Genomic DNA, 19,824 nt, shown 5'->3' with positions numbered 1-19,824 from the left:
GATCTGTTTCAGGGGAAAGTAGAAAGTCCTTCCAGCACAGGCTGTTTCTCAAATTCCTTCATCTTAAAATATTTAAAGTTTTGGGACAGCATGTCTTGAATTTAATATTTTTGAGTAGCATGTCTTGAACCCCATCTTACCCTTGACAGACGCTTTCTCTGGCCACCCTATTTAATGTTACCTGCCACCCTCTACTAAGGTAGTCTGTCTCACAATACCTGTTTTATTTCCTTCATCGTGTGAATCATAGTCTGAAATTAACATATTTATGTGTTAATTTCATGTCTGCTTCTCCACCCCAACGTAATGTCCACTATAGTCTGACCAATTTCTTCACCACTGAATCCTTTGTCCAGAAAATGTCTGACACTTGGTTAGATATTAATTAGATAATTAATATGTAAAACATATTAACTGGGTAAATAATAAAAAATATTAATTAGAGAATTAATAGGGGTATTGAAATCATTTAAGTACCATCTAAAAAATAATCACAACTCAACTATCACAAATAAGAACCTATTGTACACAGATTACAGTACCTCCCAATAAATCTTCTTTCTATTTACCAATTTTAAACTACATTAAGAGAGCCAACCCCGTTGATGATTTGTTTTGATTTACTCAGACGAAGCCTTTCTTTGTTCTGTGACTCAGTAGAAGGGAACTGGCTGAGATCTGAGAGCTTGGAAAAGGAGTCAATCCATTTCCCTGACCTTTCAGCATTAAAAAGAGTATTCATAAAACACGTGAGTCGAGGGCCTATGCACACTTATGGGTATAGTAGAGATGGAATTGCCACCACTCATTTTACCAAAATTGCATTTAACACAGGCATTATTTGAATATCATTGGGCATCAAAATTTGTTTTCTTCCCCAATGGTTAACATGTAAAATAAACAAATTAGAAGTAAAGAGAGAACTAGGATAACAATAAAATGTACTTAAAACAATTTCTTGTTTCTGTTTTGCAAGAATTTGTAGTAAACAAATACTTTTCCCCCAAAACTTCCATGTTTCCCTTTCATAACTAATATATACAAGTTGTTCTTTACATGTTCTGAAGGACCTTTGATGCCACAATTTTTAAATGCCTGCTATCAGGTCAGCGTTTTGAGTGCAAGCTAATTGCAAACTACACATTTCTCAACTGGCTAATCATGTGAGAAATAAATGTCCATGAGAATAAAGAAGAAACCTTTTTTACGTTGACCCACTGTGTGTGTTCACTTTCCACCACATAGTGTTTCCTCTACCTGCCAATCCACAGCATCCATCAGAGATAGGACTCTGGAACCCGCCTCTGCGGTTTCTGAGAGTTTAGTTTTATATATCGAACGTGGAAGTCCATGAAGGTCCAGCTCACCAAACACCCCTGCAGGAGAAAAGCACACTGCTACTTACTCACCACACAGTACTGAGTTAGGTGCTGAAATAAAATGAAACTGTTCTTGATAGATTCTAATAAGCGACGGAACATTTTAGAATGAATGAAACCAATCGGGGTCATCTGCTCAGGGCTTTGACACTTTGATTCACTTCTAGGAACAGAAGTGAATAGACATTAAGGCCAGTACACAAGAATATATGAATGAAGATGCTTAGTTCAACAATATTTGAAAATATGAGGAAACTAGAATTAATTAAATTGTATTTCAATAGAAGGATGGGATAAACTGTAATATACTAATTCCATGGTGCAATACGCTATAAAAGGAAAGGGTGTAATCTGCAAGTATTGATCTGGAAAGACATCCATAACATTTAGGAAAAAAAGCACTAAAATGTGAAAAGAATTAATGCTTATAGAAAAGAAAGATTATGAAGAAAGCCAGATTGGAGATGTATAATGGGCATATGGGGAGATTTGTTAATGTTAGTTTTATAATGAATTATATTTTGGTTTTAATATACACATCTACATCTAATTTAATGTAACATGACTTAATTTTTAAAAATCTCTGCCACTTTTATAATCCTTTACTATAAATAAATATTTGTAAAAGCTTCTGAATCATAAAATTGTGAACTAATAATACTATTTTAAAGTACATTCTTAAAACTGATAGGCATGACACTTTTAGTGTCTGGAAACACATACCTAAGACCTTTGATCCTTGATTTGGTCCTTCTGGAAAAGCCCACTCTGGAGTAGAATGATTTCCTCTGAGAACAATCTGTAATTCTCCTTTAAAAGGGTTATCTTCCCAGCCACCAATTAATCTACCTCCCTGCAGTGAAGCAGAAAACTGTCAATACTTAAAAACTGAGCAGAAAAAATTTCCCCCATAAAAAAGGAATTGGGAAGACTGGAAGCCTTGTCTAGTAAAAATGAATAAATTCTGTTACACAAAGAACAGTATTATAACTGGAAGTGACCTCAACTTAATCTACTCACTATGGGATAGGCAGTTTAATTTCCCAAGGTCAAGTTCAATATGTATTTACTTTCAGAACTGGACCTAAAACTGGGACCTTTTAAGACCTAAACTAGTGCTGTTTGAACATATCCCACTGGGGTGTAAAATAATATGGTCTATATATAATACATCCCTCCACTTAATCCAAGCTGTGCCATTTATGAGCCATCATTGTTAGTAACAAAAGCTATTACTAAATGCTTGCTGATTCTATGTCAGGCATAATGTGTAAGGCTTTACCTATATTGTACCACTTAACCTTTACACTAAACCCATGAATTGGTATTATTCACACTTTATAGGTAAGAAAACTGATGCTAAAAGTAGTCGAAAAACTTTCCCAAGGTTACCCAACTATTAAACAGTGAGGCAAGGATTCAACTGTAGCTTTAATTTGCCTCAAAGCTCACACATGTAACTAAAATATCACACCTTTAAAATATTAAAAGCTGAGCTTTACCAAAGAAAATCTCCTATACACTTTTATTTTTTAACTAGAGGCCCGATACACGGAATTCGTGCAAGGGGCTCAGCCCTCGCAGCCACGGAGGCTGCCTTGGTCCTCACAGCCCTTGCTTCGTCTGGAAGGTCATCCAGAAGGACGACCAGAAGGTTGTTTGGCTGTCCAGTCTAATTAGCATATTACACTTTTATTATTATAGATGGTGTTAATAGCTTTTTTTGTTAGGCCATTCTTTTAATATACTTTCAATTAAAAGAGAATTCAGGAGAATATGAATAATAATAAAAGACTGCCTGGCTGGCATGGCTCAGTGGTTGAGCATCGACCTATAAACCAGGAGGCCACGGTTTGATTCCTGGCCAGGGCACAAGCATAGGTTGCAGGCTTGATCCCCAGAGTGGGGCATGCAGGAGGCAGCTGATCAATGATTCTTTCTCATCATTGATGCTTCTATTTCTCCCTCTCCCTTCCTCTCTGAAATCAATAAAAATATTTTTTAAAATATATAATAATAATAAAAGACAGAACAATTAGACTGATTCTAGGGGTGGGGAACCTTTATTCTGCCAAGGGCCACTAGGATATTTATAACATCATTGGTGGGCCATACAAAATTATTAACTTAAAAAGTAGCCTGTTATATTTGGTCAAACATTTAATTAACTCACTCCTAATGCCTTGGCAGGGCCAGACCAAATGATTTCATGGGCCTTGTATGGGCTGGGGCCAGACATTCCCACCCCTGGGTTAAATGGTTACATCATCAAGACCATCTGAGGTTTCTGAGAATGAAGTGATTGTTCTAAACTACTGAAATATTTTATTAATCTGATTCTGTTTTCATAATTCCACCTACATTCAGTCATTTTAGGAAATACTGTTTGTTTTCTTTATTTTTAAAAAATGTATCTTTATTGTTGAAAGTATTATATATGTCCCCTATTTCCCTCCATTAACCCCCTCCACCTTGCACCCCGCCCCCAGTCCTTCACTGCCCTATTGTCTATGTTGATAGGTTATGCATATATGCATATAAATTCTTTGAAAAGGCTTAAAATCTTTTAATTTTTCCCAGGATTCCTGGGGATTCTCTGTTGGTTGGATCAAGCTGTGAATTTAACTGTACCTTATAATAACACAACTATTTTTGTAGGACTGGAAATGAGCAAACCTTACACTAAAAGCAGCATGATAATCACTCCGTAAGGAATACTTAGTCCACAATATAAAGAAGAGTGAAATATACTAGACTTCAAGGGCAAGAGCCAGCTGTGTTTTTGTTTTAACCTATTGAATATGCTTTCTTATAATTTTTCAGTAAACCTCCAACATTTTAGAATTTGGTTAATAAATGATAAGACCTTTACTCTTACCTGCAGTGATATGTAGGTAGCATTCAAAACGACTTTTCTGTAAGAAGACTCTGCAGCTTCCACATTATGTTTATCTTCCAGTTCCAGAACCCCCCAAATAATGAGCCTTTCCAGTGGTGGGATATCTGTGTCTGCTACAACCCATGTTCCTATAAAACAAGACTTTAATATAAGAAATATAATCCCAAGATTATAGCCTATAGACAAAACTTTAGCAACCTTCTCAGCGAGTCTTGGTTTTGAAGTGAGCAACCCTTTCCCCACACAATGACTGATTCTTGTCTCCCCAGAAAATCTATATTCTTAATACTCAGGTTTAAGTTCACATGAAACCCTGAAGGCATCTGTTATCCAGGACACGATAACAGAATCCATCGCCACATTTGCTCTTTCCTGAGGTGTGCTTTATAGAGGAGGGGTGCTAACTATTGTGTGTCACCTATCCCAAAGTTGCATAAACACAAGCATTTTACTTCTTTCTGTATTTACCTTCAGGGATAACCACATTTGCTCCTGGGTGAGGTATGGTATAATTATTTTCCCGAGATGATTGCCAAAAAGAATCATTTGACCATAAGCTGAAAACAAAAAGAAAAATAGTCCATTAAATATTATCTCTCTGTTATCTAATGACCATCTCCTGAGGGTGTGGCACTATACCAGATGATTTGAGGATGCTAGAATGCAAATTAGTAATAACTTCACTAAGTAGACAAGCTAATATGTGAAATTAGTAACATACTCAACACACATAACTGCCTATATAATTTTTTTCTCCATTGAAGAAAACTTCCTTTCCACCACAATCTGAATTACTTTTTCTCCCACTAACTCCTTATTGTGATACACGAATTTTGTTGCTCAGGATGTGTCACCAAAGAGTTCTGTGATCTCAGGTAATTCACTTGCGGTCACTGGATTTCACCTATATAATAAGGGGATTGGTCTAGTAATTCAGATCTAACATTCTGCCAGTCTGAGATTACCACATAATTTCTGTAAGGTTTTTTCCATTTTCTCATCAGGGTCATTGTCAGGCTCAAGGGAAGCAATGAGTGTGGAAGTGCTTTGTGACCCACGAGGAACTGTGCAGTGGGGGCCCCAGCAGTGACGTATGGAAAGGTTCATGCCAAGTGTGACTGAAGGTAGTAACAAACAGAAGGCCTATATACTTATATGTGGCTGGTCGCTTCCTGGGAATTGGATTTCTTGATGGCGGATGCACAGGAAAGCAATCCTGGAGAACGCAGCAGTAAGCTTGGAAATTAATAATAACATCTTTCACATCAGGATCCAGGTTCCCAGACACGGGCTGGCTTTGAGGAAGGTCATTTCTCCCTGACACTGAAAGTGAAGTAAAGCAGTTTCAATTAACATGATGACCAAAGTACTCAAATGTAAGCAAAATCATAGCTTTTGAAAATATTCTTTAGATAGTAACTTGGTATAATTCAAATGAATAGAATTTATATGGAGAAATTTATATGGACAAACTGCATGTTTTATTGAGAAGCATGTAGTCAAAATATCTTGAAAAATGAATATTTTACAATCTAAAAATTATTTTAAAATATTTTTATTTTCAAAAAATAATTAAATAATAAAATGAAAACAAAATATATGATGACAACTTCCATTGTACTCATTACCTCTAATTTTGTGAAATAAATTTTGGGGCCACATTTAAATTAAAAATGTTTGTGTCATCTCCAAACATAAAATGTAAGTTTTTAGTTCAACTCAAGGCTTTCCCAACATAAATTTCACCTCCAGTCCTTTCATTCAACAAACATTTCTTGAATCCTGTTATATAATTGTATAACACATTTGCTCATTAAGCAATTTTTTCTCCTCCTTTAGACAAAGCATTAGGTAAAATAACCACTTCTGGCTAATGAATACATACCCAAGTAATACAGAGTACTAGTGTTTGCTTCAAGGTGCCAGTCTCCATTCTTGCTGGTATTCCAACTCAAGGGATTTGAGGAGCCATTCCTCATATCAATAACATTAAACATATCAGGATTTTGAGTGAAGTTATGAGATATAATGACATAGTCTTCTTCCTATAAAAGTTTACAAAAAAGTGACTTGTTTTATGTGTTAATTCCCTCCCTAATATACATTAATTAAGATGACAGAATTAGCCCATATATTAGGACAAGTTTTGGTTTTAGTTTCTTTTTCATCTTGCATTTATATTTTATTAACATTTTATATGTCTATAGCAATAATGCTAATGCTGTCACTAAAGCAATAAAAGCCTCTCTCTCTTTACACACACACACACACACACACACACACACACACACAATGCAACAATTCTAGGGTTCTTTTTTTTTTTTTTTTGGCTGTACATAAGTAGTATAAGACTATGAATGAAGAAAATGAAGACACCCAATTCAGGATAACGGTTACCATTAGAGGTGGAGAGTAAGGAGATCAGGGTAAGCCATAAGCCATACAGGGATCTTCCACTTTATCTAAAATGTTTATTTCTTTTAAAAATCAAACGTAAATATTCAGGGTAAATTCAATTCAGATAGAGGTGGGTGATGGACACAACAGGACTTGGACTATTTTCTAGAATTTTCTGTGTTTGATATATTTCATAATACTAACAATAAAGCCCTTGACTGGTATCTGAAACATCATAAGCACTCAATAAATGTTAGTTATTACGGTAATAATAACAGGGCACAAGTATAGCACCTTGGGACTATGGCAAGGAGATTGCTAACATCTGATTCTTAAATAAGGATCCTTTTTTTAAATTTTTTAACTTGTCCTAGATCTAGGGTGGGTCATGGAGGGGGTACAGGACTTTAACAGGCCAACATGTGAGACAAGAGCATTCTGGTCCAAACAATCAGAGTAAGGATGAGAATGTACCCTGTGGTTCAGTAAAGTTCAATCTTAATTATTAGAAGATGGATGTTATAGCTCTTTGTTTACCTTAAATCCATAGAATGTTGAAGTGTATGATATGTTGGTTATGTGATCCACACCTTTAAAGTACCAGTTAATGTGCTTTGCATTTGGAATCAGAGCCATCCATCCGGACATATGAGTCAGTCTTTTCTTCCGAAAGGGAACAATGCTTGTGCCTGTAGGAGAATATAAAACAAACAAATAATAATCTTTACTTCTAGAAAATCCCTCCTTTTATGAACAAATGCAAATGTAAAATATCTGTCTATCTATGGAAGTCTCTAAATAGGCCAGTATAGCATTTCACTATATTCCAAATGTCAATGTTTAACGGAAACATAAAATGTTTCTCACTTGGACTTTTGAACTGAGATAAAGTCTTAATTCCTTAGGGAAAGAAAAAAAATTGAAACATAATGATGATGACCACTATGATAGAAATGCTAAAGTATAGTAATTCAATTCTTTAAATATCATTGATCTAAAATATAATCCCATTTCTACTCTTTTAAGAACTTAATTCTTCAGAATAATTGATTTGCAATGTATGCAAATGTGAGTTTTGATTCTTTATTAGATTCTCTTATATTTGTTGACTTAATCAAAGCCTGCATACCAAGTTTGAGTGAAAAGCTTGATTTAGAACTCTTTTTAAAAAAATGTTTTTATTGATTTTAGAGAAAAAGGAAGGAGAGAGATAGAGAGATAGAAACATTGATCAGCTGCCTCCTGCACGCCCCCTACTGGGGATCCAGCCCGAAACCTGGGTATGTTTCCTGACTGGGAATTGAACCTGGGACCTCTTGGTTCATGGGTTGATGCTCAACCACTGAGCAATGCTGACTGGACAAAACTTACTTTCATTTTTGAAGTTATTTGTGTTTATCTTAATTTTCTCAGCTATAATCTTTTTCATTATGTTGATTTTAAGCATTTTGGACTAAAATATAAATTCTTTGAAGTTGATATTTTAAAAAATAGTGTCATAAAGAATAAGTATCTCAAATTTATTGACAATCTGTTCTAACTTCATAGGCATATTTAAATATAATCACCATATATGAGATGCTTTGATGAGGATATATTGAGACATATATAAAGTTATGCCAAACCTTATTTCCCACTGATCTAGTAAACTTGTTGAAGTTTTTATTTATTGATATAAGAGAGAAAGAAAAGGAGATTTTATTAACAGAATCCAAGTATATTTATTTCTCCTGTTAGTGTCAACATTGACCATTTTCAATATATTGCAAATTCTTTCATAATGTTACCTAAAATCACTATCAGCCTATTTGCATTTAATAATATTTACAAGGTAGAAACTTGCAATTTGAAACTAAAATCATGCATCTTGATATATGACAAATGGATTTTGAAAATGTATAGCATGATTATACCAGTCACATTATAGCTGCTAAAATTAGCTGTGTCAAATCCATCAGGACATCCTGGAATTTTGTTATTCTACTCCATGTTATCAGATGGTCTTATTGAAATTTTTCTTAATTATAACTTCTGCCCTTCAAACAGAGTTCTATATCTATTCCCACTATACATTCTGGAACTGGAGAAATAACTGTAAGATGGGCCAGTGGCCCCACTGGATGCATTGTGAGACTGAGCAAAGATGCAACCTGGCCTTCATAAGCTGGTAGTCCATGATAGCATGGCGGCATTCGGGGTGTTTGAGGATTAGTTATCATTTCAGAGCCAGATCTAATAACTCTTGGAAACTGTGGGTAGTTTCCTTGTTATATGTTTAGATTAGATCTTGATGATTATAGCTTTACATAGTATCACCAAGAAGCTACAGCATTTAAATTTATGCAGAAAATGCAGAACACTATATTTGATACCTATCTGTTTAGCAAATCTTTGATTCATCAATGCATTTCCTATTTTCCACAATCCTCAGTTCATCAGAACAATGTATGTGAGAGTGGATAAATTGTAGATAGCTATTTTAACTAATAACTCCTAGACAGATGATGCATCAATGAATGGATAGAAAGATAAAAAGAGATATATATGGATCTTAGCCAGTCAGAATAGGCGAGGTCAGGTATAATGAGAATAGATATATTCAAGTGGAAGAATCCCCACACTGGTTCCCTAGCTAAGGGAGGGAGTGAGGGGAAATCTGGTAGGAAGGATTGAGTGAACACTCTAGGAGCCATAACTCCCTGACCCCTCACCAAGATAATAAAATATAAGCAATTCCAAATCCTTCAGGGGGGAGATGCAGATATTAGTGCCACAGTGAAAGATCTGAGAGATGCAAACACCAGGATTCCTACCATATTCTCAGTTAACTTGTTTGTTTGGCTGGTGCATATACCAGATGGATCATTAATAATGACAGAAATTAATACAATCTAGTCATGGTAATGATGTCACACACATCCAGTGTTTCAGGTACAGCATCTTTCCTGAAACAAATCAGTAGATCAACAGTCTCTACCATCTGGTGTGCAACTCCTCATCAAGCAAATACTCCCCCATCTTATTTCAATCAGCAAAGATAATAACAAGCATTTGCCTTCAGTGGCAGGAACAATGGTATATTTATATACTGTCTTGCTCCAAGGGCTATGTCAGCTTTCCTGCTTTGTGTCAAAATACTGACTGGAGGTTCCTTAATCAGCAAAAGATCATACTGGTTCATGCATTTATGTGATACTCCTCACATGCCCGTTTTGAGCGTATTTGTTTCCTGTCTAGCTTCTGACATACAAATATGCTTTTCCCAATGTTTTAAATAGCGAGCGACAACTGAAGATGATGATGATGAAAACTGAGAAAAATATTTCAATTAGTGGTTTAAACTATCCTTTTAAAAAAGATTTTATTTTTATTGATGTTTTTCAGAGAGAGAGAGAGGAAGGGAGAGGGAGAGAAACATTGATCAGCTGCCTCCTGCATGTCCCCTACTGGGGATGGAGCACACAACCCGGGCATGAGCCCTGACTGGGAATCGGACCAGCAACCTAACCGTGCATGGGATGACGCCAAACCAACTGAGCCACACAGGCCAGCGTGGTTTAAACTATTCTATTCCACTTACCGAAAGAGTCTGAGAGAACCACATCCTTTTCAAGCAGAGATACTGGAGAAGGCTTGTTGAACGCTAAACGATGGAAGCTGACTGAGGCATCACAGACAGACCCAGGGAACCCTACGCTCCACTCGGCTTCCTGAGTGCAGTGAGAAGGGTCCAGCAATGAGCTGTGTGGAATGACAGTGTGTCCTTTGTGACCTAGGAAATGAATACAATCAGCATGCTTCCTACTTCATGTTATAAAAATGAAAAACCAAATGGTCTACAACGTAAAGGTACTGTGATCCATTGTACTGCTAATAACATCTAAAGGTCTTATCAACTTTCTTTTTTTTTAACATGGGACAAAGAGACTTCATACAGAGGCTTTGCAGTGGACACTGGTCAGGGAGTTAATTATGAATGTGGGATCTGAGACGCCCATGAGAGCCAAAGTAGGGATAGGAAGTGGGATAAGTAACTTGGCCAATATTCAAATCCAGCAGTCTGCCATAGAGCCTGTATGCTTAACCAATTAACTGCTAACTAACATTAAAAATCTAAGCTGACTTAAATAAACTAATAAAGGTTACACAAAGCTTTATATTAGAACCGTCCAAATGTTCTCTCTCTTAAAGCCACCATTAGAACAGGAGACAGAAGTCAACAAATATAGTTGAGAACTCAGTCTGTTTGAATATTAAGATGAATCTTCTTCCATCTTTCAAAGTCTTTCAAAAGTAATTATTAATATCTGTAGTTTCACTTGTCAATTTTCTCTTTCTTCTAAAGTATTAGAATCTCTCTCTCATACACACCCTTGCTATCTTATTTAGACAAATCTTTAGCATTAAAACTTTATAAAGACACTAAATTCTAGAAACTAAGAGTATTTTTAAAATGTGACATACACTGAAATTGAAATGGTAAAAAATATTCTTAGTTAACATATTTCTTGAACTAATTCCAAATTAATAATTTAAACTGGGAAGAAAAAGATTAATATCAGTCCTATAACTTACTTTGAGCAGGATATGTCCAGTCTGTCTACATTACTCATATAAATAAACCTGGAATTTATGTACTGATGGGCCATGATGGATTGGAGAATTTGGGAAGTCATATAAGTAGTTCCTTATCTGTGCAATTAACTGAATACAAAATGGAGGCATTATAAAATGGAAACATGGCTTCCTTTTATGACCAATGTTTCCATGAATATTGTCCAAAATTTGCTGCTAATTCAAAACCAAGGTGCAAATGTAGGGCGGGAAATATATTATTTAGAGGCTACATCTAATAGTTTGGGGCACTTCCAGAATGGAATGTCTAATAATTTGGTACTGAGTAAAATCTGTGATTCAGCTGAGTCCACTTTGACAATTCAACTCTGGGTTAACACAAACGTTTTCCCAATGTATTTTATCAGAAATTATAACATTACCTGTGAGTGAGCCATCGACATCAATCAGTGCCACTTCATGTTCCCATCGAAAGCCAGCCTTGTTTGGTGTGTGAAAATAGTGGATGTCAACAAATTTTGCACTCCAACCTCCACATCTCTCATTACAAACTCCAGTGATGGATGTCACTCCCAAAGCTACACAGTTGGGACGGTCAAAGTTCATGAAGTGTACGGAAGACACAGTCAAGCCTTCGCTAAATGGGAGAACCAGGCCTCTCATTGTACAAAATGCAGGTCCCATTCCCAATTCATCAAGATGGCCGACTATTTTGGCATTTTTAATCACCGCCCCATTGGTTTCACCCCATCCTCCAGTATAAGCGCCCAGGATCCTCTTGGTCTCGATTCCAGACTCATAATTATTTACCATCACAAAGTTATGGAACTGAAGGGCACCTCCATTGACCCATTCAGCTCCTTTTTGACAATTCCAAGTAGTAAGTGAATTAAATATTGCAGGCACTGGCACTGTAGAAGTACAAGATCCTGTTTGCATGGGGAAATATTCTTCAAATATCCATATTCCAAACCAACCTTGAGAATGAACAGTGTTGTTAAAGAATTCGCCAAGAGGAATTCTTTTTTGGCAGATGTTTCGGTCATAGGATGGCCCATCAGGGTGGTCATTCATTCGGTACCAGAAGCCAAAGTGAGTGCCCCCAGCAGCTGCATTGTGCCGAATGGTGTTGTTTGGGTTGGTTACCCAAAATGCAGCTGGGGTCACATCATCATTCAGAAGACTGGTACTTTGCTGTACAAACACTGCCAAGTTATACTGCAGGATATTGCCATGTTCAATACCGTCTTCTATAAAAAATGCTCCTCCTTTGATATCATATATGATATTCCTCTCAACCAGAAGGTGATGAGTGTTATGGATAGTAACAGCTCTGTTGTATGTCTGGTGAATTGCACAGCCTCTAACATAAGATTTAAACTGTAAATCTCCCAGCAGGTGCCAATGTATTGGGTATCTCCCCAACCGAAAAGCCTGGCCAGCATGGAACACCTGTCAAGCCCAGAAATCATGACTATTTAGTGGTCGACATAAACACAGAGTTTACCTAGCTCATATTTTATTCTTTAAAAACAATTTCCAACTTTATATTAATTATTATTAAAACATTAATATCTCCCATGTTATTCATGTTTGCCATTAGAAAATATTTGGCCTCCAACCCATCTTGTTTTCTTCATTATATAACAGCTCATACTGGATACCATTGAATTAATGAATGAACAAAAGCTGTCTTCAACTGTTCTGTTTTTCATCTCAGGCTATTATAAAACCTTTGTGTTTAGCAAAATAAGACCTCTTAAAAGATTTCTTTTCTCATTCCTACTTCTTGAATGTTGACCATGTGCCTGATATTGTACGACGTGTCTTATCACAATCCTATGAAGTAGCCACTTATCATTAACTTCATTTTACAGTTAAAGAAATTGAAATTTAGAAAGGCTGAGTATCTTGTTCATGGCCTCCTCTTCTTGATTATAACTAGCATCTGGCAAACTGCATGAACTTAGTACACATTTGTTGTATGGATAACCTCAGGCAAACTTTGTGATTTAATAACAATGCCTCTTACCTCTACATATTCTATTCTTCCAGTTACCATGTTAGCACCAGGTACAGGAGCATGAAACATAATGCAGCCTCCAAATTGATCACTTCCTATTTCTTCTCCAAACTTTCCTTGGAGACATGTCTGTGTAGCAAATTCACCTTAAAAAAAAAAGAAAAAGAAAAAAAAGAAAAAGCATGTCAAAATCCTATAATTCTATAAAGACTTTTTTTCTCACCCTGTCCCATTTGCTCAGCCGTTAGACTGTCAGCCTCTGCACTGAAGTGGGCAGGCAAGGGCACACACCTTAGTTTGCAGGCTCGATTCCCAGCCCCAGTCTCTCTCTGTCTCTCTCTGTCTCTCTCTCTCTCTCTCTCTCTCTCTCTCTCTCTCTCTCTCTCTCCCCCCTGTCTTCCTCCCGTACCTTCACTCTGTAAAAAAATCAATGGAAAAAATATTCTCAGGTGGGGATTAAAAATAAAAATAAAACATACTTGTTCCTCATATCTAATTATTTATTTCATATCCACATATAATTTTAATCTCATTTTGGAACATAATTATTTGCATTCACATCATATCCTCCTCTAGATAGTAAGAAAGGTAAGTACCTTATACCTTGTCTCATTTACCTTTGCATCCCTTAAAATACATACTGTAAAGACAGGAAAAAGACTTTTTTCCCCCCCTTTGCTACGGCCATCCACATTTTATGAGAAGCACCTGGTAATTAAACCCTTAGATTGTTAGCTCTGATCAAAGAGCCCCTCTATTCAAACTCAAGACAAGATAAGCTACTCTCAAGGCTACATTTTTGCATTCCCCCTCCTCCTTGCTGTTTCAGAACTCAGAGATAATCCACAGCAAGGAGTCTCTAGTTAGTAGAAAGTTCCCTTTCCCACTCCCCTTCAAACAAGCCTCTTTTTAACTCTTCATAACTTTTTCTCTAAGCATATTTTACAGATTTGGGAAAAATACTGATAAGACACCACCCTAAGACACTTGCCAGACTGTCTCCTGGAAAGCAAACAAACTATAACTTTTCAAGGCAACCTTCTGGTATCTGCTCCACTTCAGCACCAAATACTCCTCCCTTACTTGTCATCTATCTACAGCAGCCATTACTCTTTTTTTAAATTTTTTTATTTTTGTCCATGGGTCCATGGGTTATGCATATATGCATACAAGTTCTTTGGTTGATCTCTTTCCACCCACCCACCTACTCCTGCATTCCGAGATTCAACAATTTGTTCCAAGCTTCTATGTCTCTGGATCTATTTTGTTCACTACATTCCACATATGAGTGAGATCATGTGACACTTGTCTTTCTCTGACTGGCTTATTTCGCTTAGCATAATACTCTCCAGGTCCCTCCATGCTTCTCAAAGGGTAAGAGATCCTTTTTTTTTTTTTTTTTTTTTACTGCTGCATAGTATTCCATGGTATAAATGTACCACAGCTTTTTCTATCTATTCATCTAATGATGGGCACTTGGGCTGTTTTACTCTTTAAAAATGGAAGCCGCTTTTTGTTCACTGCCCTGAATACTTGGCCCTTTCCCTTCATGGAGAGTAAATGAACTTCCTCTCTGCATCTCTTCTTTTAGTTGTGAATTCTTTCACAGCCTGCAGCACTGGCCAAACCCCAACACTTAAAATTGTATTTTTCAAAGATACTAAATAAATATTTGAATGGTTGAATGAATACTGATAAAGGTATTTTGTCTTATCTCCAAAACTTTCCCCCCAAATTTGGGGACTAACATAATTAACCCTTTTTGGTCCCATGTCGAGGCTGACTCGACAGACCAGTTTCAAAAGATGCCATACTATGAAATGTTTTAAAGAATAAACTCTTTGATTGAACATAATAATATAACCAGTGAATTTTTGGTTTAAACTTTAAAATAAGAACATTAAAAAGTTCAACATTCAACCCGTCAATTAATTTGGACCAGACTGTTTGAATTCCAAAAATAAAGTTGGATCGAAAAGGGTTAATACAACCTTATAGTTGTATAGCACTATATATGCATTATCTCTCTTAATTCTTATTACTGTAGTAAGCAGAACAGGAAGTATTCTTATTTTAAACAGGTTGAAACTAGGTTTAATGAACATTTGAGAGTGGATGCAGATGAACTGATAACTGAGAAAAAAAAAAAAGTAGAATGGAATAAGCATTGCCAAGAGAGTCACTTAGTACAGTCAGGAGGCTATTAAGGAAGTGGGTATGTGGCCTTGCACATCTTGTGCTTCAGTTCTCAGAGCTGCTATTAACTTGATAACCCTGTGGCCAAACTCAGCTCAAGGCTGAGCCAAAAACATCCTGGAGCAACTGCTGTGTGGACACATGTGGACTTCACCTTCTCCTTGTACTTTTTCTCTCCCAACCCCCTCCGTTTGCATGTTGGAACTAACCAATCCGTTAACCTAGCTAGCAATCCTTCATTTGCCTGAAAGAATTATGTTGTGTGGTTTTTGTCTTTCTAAATCCTGCCTTTCTTTGCTCTCAGAACACCTTTTGGGTTGCTATCTGGAAGTGTCTCCCTGATGGCAATCCTTTTGCTCAAGTAAATGTTTTGTGTGTTTTTCTTCATTGCAGCCTGAACTTTTTCTTGGTTGGCAATTACAATTAGAATGTAAGTCTTTTGACATCGAATCCAGTGAGTTTTGCCTTGCTTATACTTCTCATTGAAGAAAAGGCTGTATCTGTTACTACTCAGCTGCTTATAGGATTGCGATGGTATTGGTGATTACATAAAATATTAGACTTGTAAAATACATTGTGCCACATGCTGTGGTAAATCTCATTAAGGTTCTCTTATGTGAGAACCTTAAACATCACAGCCAGTTCTCTTTGTGTACTAGTGACTGAAGTGCAAAGTTAAGCATTTCATAATCAGTCTGACTAATGGCACCTGAGTAGAGGAGACACCTGTCACTTTAGGACCAAAGTAATTAGTTGATCCAGCCATCTTGTGTGCTGTCTCAGAGATTCCCAAAGTTCAAGTTGAGATGGAGTTTTCATCAGCCTAGAACCTGGAATAATTGCCATAAGCAGAGCGCCCCTGTTGACCCATATTGGACATATGTAGTATCAGTGAGAAATAACCCTTTTTCATTTTAAATCATGAGCTAGAGCATAACTTAGTCCAGAAGTTCTCAACTGGAGGTGATTTTACCTCCTGGGAATAACTTTGCAATATCTGAAAACATTTTAAATGGTCACACTTAAAATTTACTAAAATTACCTGTGTCAAATCCATCAGGACATGCTGGAATTTTGTGATGCCACTCCACATTATCAGATCCTCTTATTAAAATATTTCTTGTAAGAATTCCAACTTCTGCCCTTGCTTCAAACAGAGTTCCATCAGGAAGGGGGACAGTGATTCCTAAGTGTGTGTAATTCAGTGGGTGAGTCAGCGTTACGCTTATGCCATCAGCAGACACAAATTCGATGGTCCTTTCTTCATTCTCTCTTTGACTGTGTCTATAAAAATTTTAACAAAAAAATTTCAAAATTAATGTAAATCAACATAACATTGTTTTGGTGTATTTTATGCTATTTAGGACACTTTATCTGTGAATCAGAAAATATTTTTGTCATTCAATATTCTGAAGAGAAATCTGAAGATGGCATTTCATTTTCTTAGGGCAACTAAATAAATTTACAGCAACACAATTTTACTGATGCCCAGAGAAGCAAAATAATATGGCCACAAGCCTAACAAATGGTATTGGTGGGAGTCAGAGTCAACAGACTGACTTTGAAGTAGTATTCTTAACCAGTTGCTTTATAAACTCTCAAATAGGATTTACCAATGAAATAGCAAACTACAAATGCCATCTTAAATTTTAATTCTAAATTGAGTCACGACCTTAGCGTAATTTAGCTGATCCTTATCAGAAATTACTATTTGTTCCCTGATATCCAATTTTGCCATTACCCACAATTTGAAAAATGAAGCAAAAATAAAGCTCCTCCTGGCTCCCTCCCCATTCAGTGTTCTGGTATAATGTAGTTAGCAATATTAGTTTTCTTCCTGTTATGTCTTATTGGCTAAAATATACAATTAAACAGAAATTGAGGGTCATAAACAGTTCAGTAATAAAATGTCAGACATCTAAAAGGTCATGTTAGTCATCACTCATTCTATAATGATTTCTTTCCCTTTATTCAATCATTCCTAAAAAGTTTGGTCCATGGGAACCACTGCTGAGACTGAAGATAACAAAGAGTTCACTGACTGCTTTCAACCCTATTCTTTAGTGACCACAAACAATCATTTACATTTTTGCATGAATTAATGTATTTGGCTAAAGCTCTAAGTCAGAAGTTTTCAAATGACTTATAATAGCAGAATGCTTTTTCTCAAACAAAATCTTACATGGGAGCCTAACCATAAAAATCAACCAAAATATTTTATTAGTACAGCAGGTCCTCAATAACATCATTTCACTTAATGTCATTTTGCTATGATAAAAGGTCACAGGAACTTATCTCTTGTTTATATCAATTAGCCTATGGTAAAATTCTATTTCCTTGTGCATTGTTTTGCTTAAAGCCACAGAAGCTATTGTCTACATTAAGTGAAGGCTTATTGTATATATTTATCTTATAGGTTCAAGTTAATAACTTTTCTTATTGTAAATTCAATCAATGGATGAAAACAACACTGATGATCAACACAATGTTAATTAACATCTGGCAAATACATATTTGACGGTTCATGTTTCTTTATTAGAGGTTTCAAATTTAAATGAAATAGTTGTAGACCTTCTGAATCATCCCTCTTGTATGTAGTTAAAAAAAACAACCTCTGTTTACAAATCTAAATTATCAGGACTTGAGGACATCATACCTGTGTCCTGTGCTTGCAACCACAATCTTATCTCCTGGTTTCCATGTTACTGCTTCTTGTAAAATCAGAGTCCTTTCCCCTGCCTGTGCAGTATGAGCCAAACGGGTCCAGACCACGGGGACAGGAAGACCTAGGACCAACATACAAACCAAGTATTTCTAAAAAGGTGTTTTCTTGGTTATTGAGAGCTTTTTGCATTTTAATCTTTTCCTGGATTGAATCGACTTGAGGAAAGTTTTTTGTTTTTTTTTAACTTTAGCGTTTCATACCTTTCTCACAAAAGAAATATGTAGAATTCTTGCTTTATATAAGTAACAATCAGGTTTATTACACATGTATGGGCTCATAATTTAAGAAACATCCTTCTGCACCAATCTATTCCATTTAGAAGCATCTTCTTCATATGAATGCAATATAAATGTGGTATGACACTATTGATTAACCAGGCAGAGGCCTGTTATCTTTATCACTGTTGGACAGAAATTGCTTAAATTGATAATCTAGGGACAAATGAAATGCATGGATTTCTGAAAATTCCATATATATATATGTAAAACACAATGCAGGGCATTTATGATCATAGTGGGGTATCATGTTCATATATCCTAAATGTATAAAAAAGACAGATTATTGCAATATAAAATACAGAAATAATGCATCATGCTTCCTTTAAATAGGTTGACCTAATACCTCAAACATGATCACAATCATTATTTGTTCATAATTTTCCAGAATACAGTTATGCAAAAGTACAATTTTAAATGTAGTGTTATATTTCAAGAAGAGGCCATAAGCAATCAGAATGAACTGTGGTAAGTGCTAAATTAGGCAAAATGTGTTAAGGGAACACGTGGAAAGGTGTAGAAAAGGCCCAAAACGGCCTCCCAAGGGCGGCCTTGGTGGTCAGTCTTGATCCTATGCAGGGCTGGCCTGGCCCTGGATAAGCAAAGGAAAAGATAAAAGGAAGCAAAAAGGGAATGTGTAAAGACAGGAGAAGCTTGGCAAGTTTTCACTGAAAGAAAGTTATCAGGACCATTATCTTGGGTTCCCAGCGAGTCTCCTCAACCAATTCTGTGAGCCCTTCAGGCCCTTACCATGCAGATCCAGGACTCCCTCGCGCACCGCCAGCGTCTTGGCCCCATACACGGGGAGCTCAGGAGACCTCAGGTGCCCGTGCAAGGTGATGACCGCCTTGTGTTGAAAGGGGGATGCTTCCGTCCCAATCTGCAAGGCATTTCACAAGCATCATATCCACAATTCCAATCAGGCAAAAGCAATATTTTCCGTTTCTCTGTTTTCTTTTAAGAATTGATTATTCCGTTGTCAGTATCTTTCTTTCAAAAGATAAACTTTAAATTTTCTAGCCGGCCAAATGCACGATGCCAGACCTTTGGAAAGTATGCTGACTGACTTTAGTCATATCTCAGAGCTAATTGTTTTATTGGCTCTATTTTAAATTCTGCTCTATTGTAATATGCTGTTATCTTCTCATTAAAAGCACAAGAACACTCTGGGAAACTTTTCTCCCAGAAAAAGGATTTTATACAAACAACAGAGACCTATACAAAGGTAAACTTGTGAGAGTTTGGTATAACTGTCTATTTACACACCGTGTTTTTAAAAAGAAAGGGAGATCATGTGGAAGGTCAATGAGAAAAAAAGGAGACATATGTACTACTATTTGTAATACTTTAAACAA

General features: G+C 36.3%; 1 protein-coding gene across 12 annotated transcripts in view; it reads right to left on the bottom strand.

Annotated features, from left to right (window-relative positions):
* Nucleotides 1-19,824, bottom strand: part of PKHD1L1 (PKHD1 like 1) — a 131,711-nt gene that overhangs the window by 38,573 nt on the left and 73,314 nt on the right. For 10 of the 12 annotated variants that reach the window (XM_036338079.1, XM_036338081.1, XM_036338082.1 and 7 more), the window contains 13 exons: nt 19,220-19,349; nt 18,126-18,255; nt 16,512-16,753; nt 13,283-13,419; nt 11,673-12,702; nt 10,256-10,447; nt 7,213-7,364; nt 6,164-6,323; nt 5,430-5,601; nt 4,747-4,835; nt 4,258-4,406; nt 2,103-2,232; nt 1,258-1,394 (listed from right to left, as the gene is read on the bottom strand). In XM_036338079.1, the coding sequence (XP_036193972.1) occupies nt 1,258-1,394; nt 2,103-2,232; nt 4,258-4,406; nt 4,747-4,835; nt 5,430-5,601; nt 6,164-6,323; nt 7,213-7,364; nt 10,256-10,447; nt 11,673-12,702; nt 13,283-13,419; nt 16,512-16,753; nt 18,126-18,255; nt 19,220-19,349 (2,850 nt within the window). The remainder of the gene's footprint in view (nt 1-1,257; nt 1,395-2,102; nt 2,233-4,257; nt 4,407-4,746; nt 4,836-5,429; nt 5,602-6,163; nt 6,324-7,212; nt 7,365-10,255; nt 10,448-11,672; nt 12,703-13,282; nt 13,420-16,511; nt 16,754-18,125; nt 18,256-19,219; nt 19,350-19,824) is intronic. The other 2 variants (XM_036338080.1, XM_036338087.1) reach the window with 2 other exon arrangements.

Source organism: Myotis myotis, unplaced genomic scaffold, assembly GCF_014108235.1.
Source record: "Myotis myotis isolate mMyoMyo1 unplaced genomic scaffold, mMyoMyo1.p scaffold_m19_p_16, whole genome shotgun sequence".
Taxonomy (NCBI): Eukaryota; Metazoa; Chordata; class Mammalia; order Chiroptera; family Vespertilionidae; genus Myotis; species Myotis myotis.
Note: the sequence above shows the minus strand (reverse complement) of the source record. Positions and strands in the feature narration are given on the sequence as shown.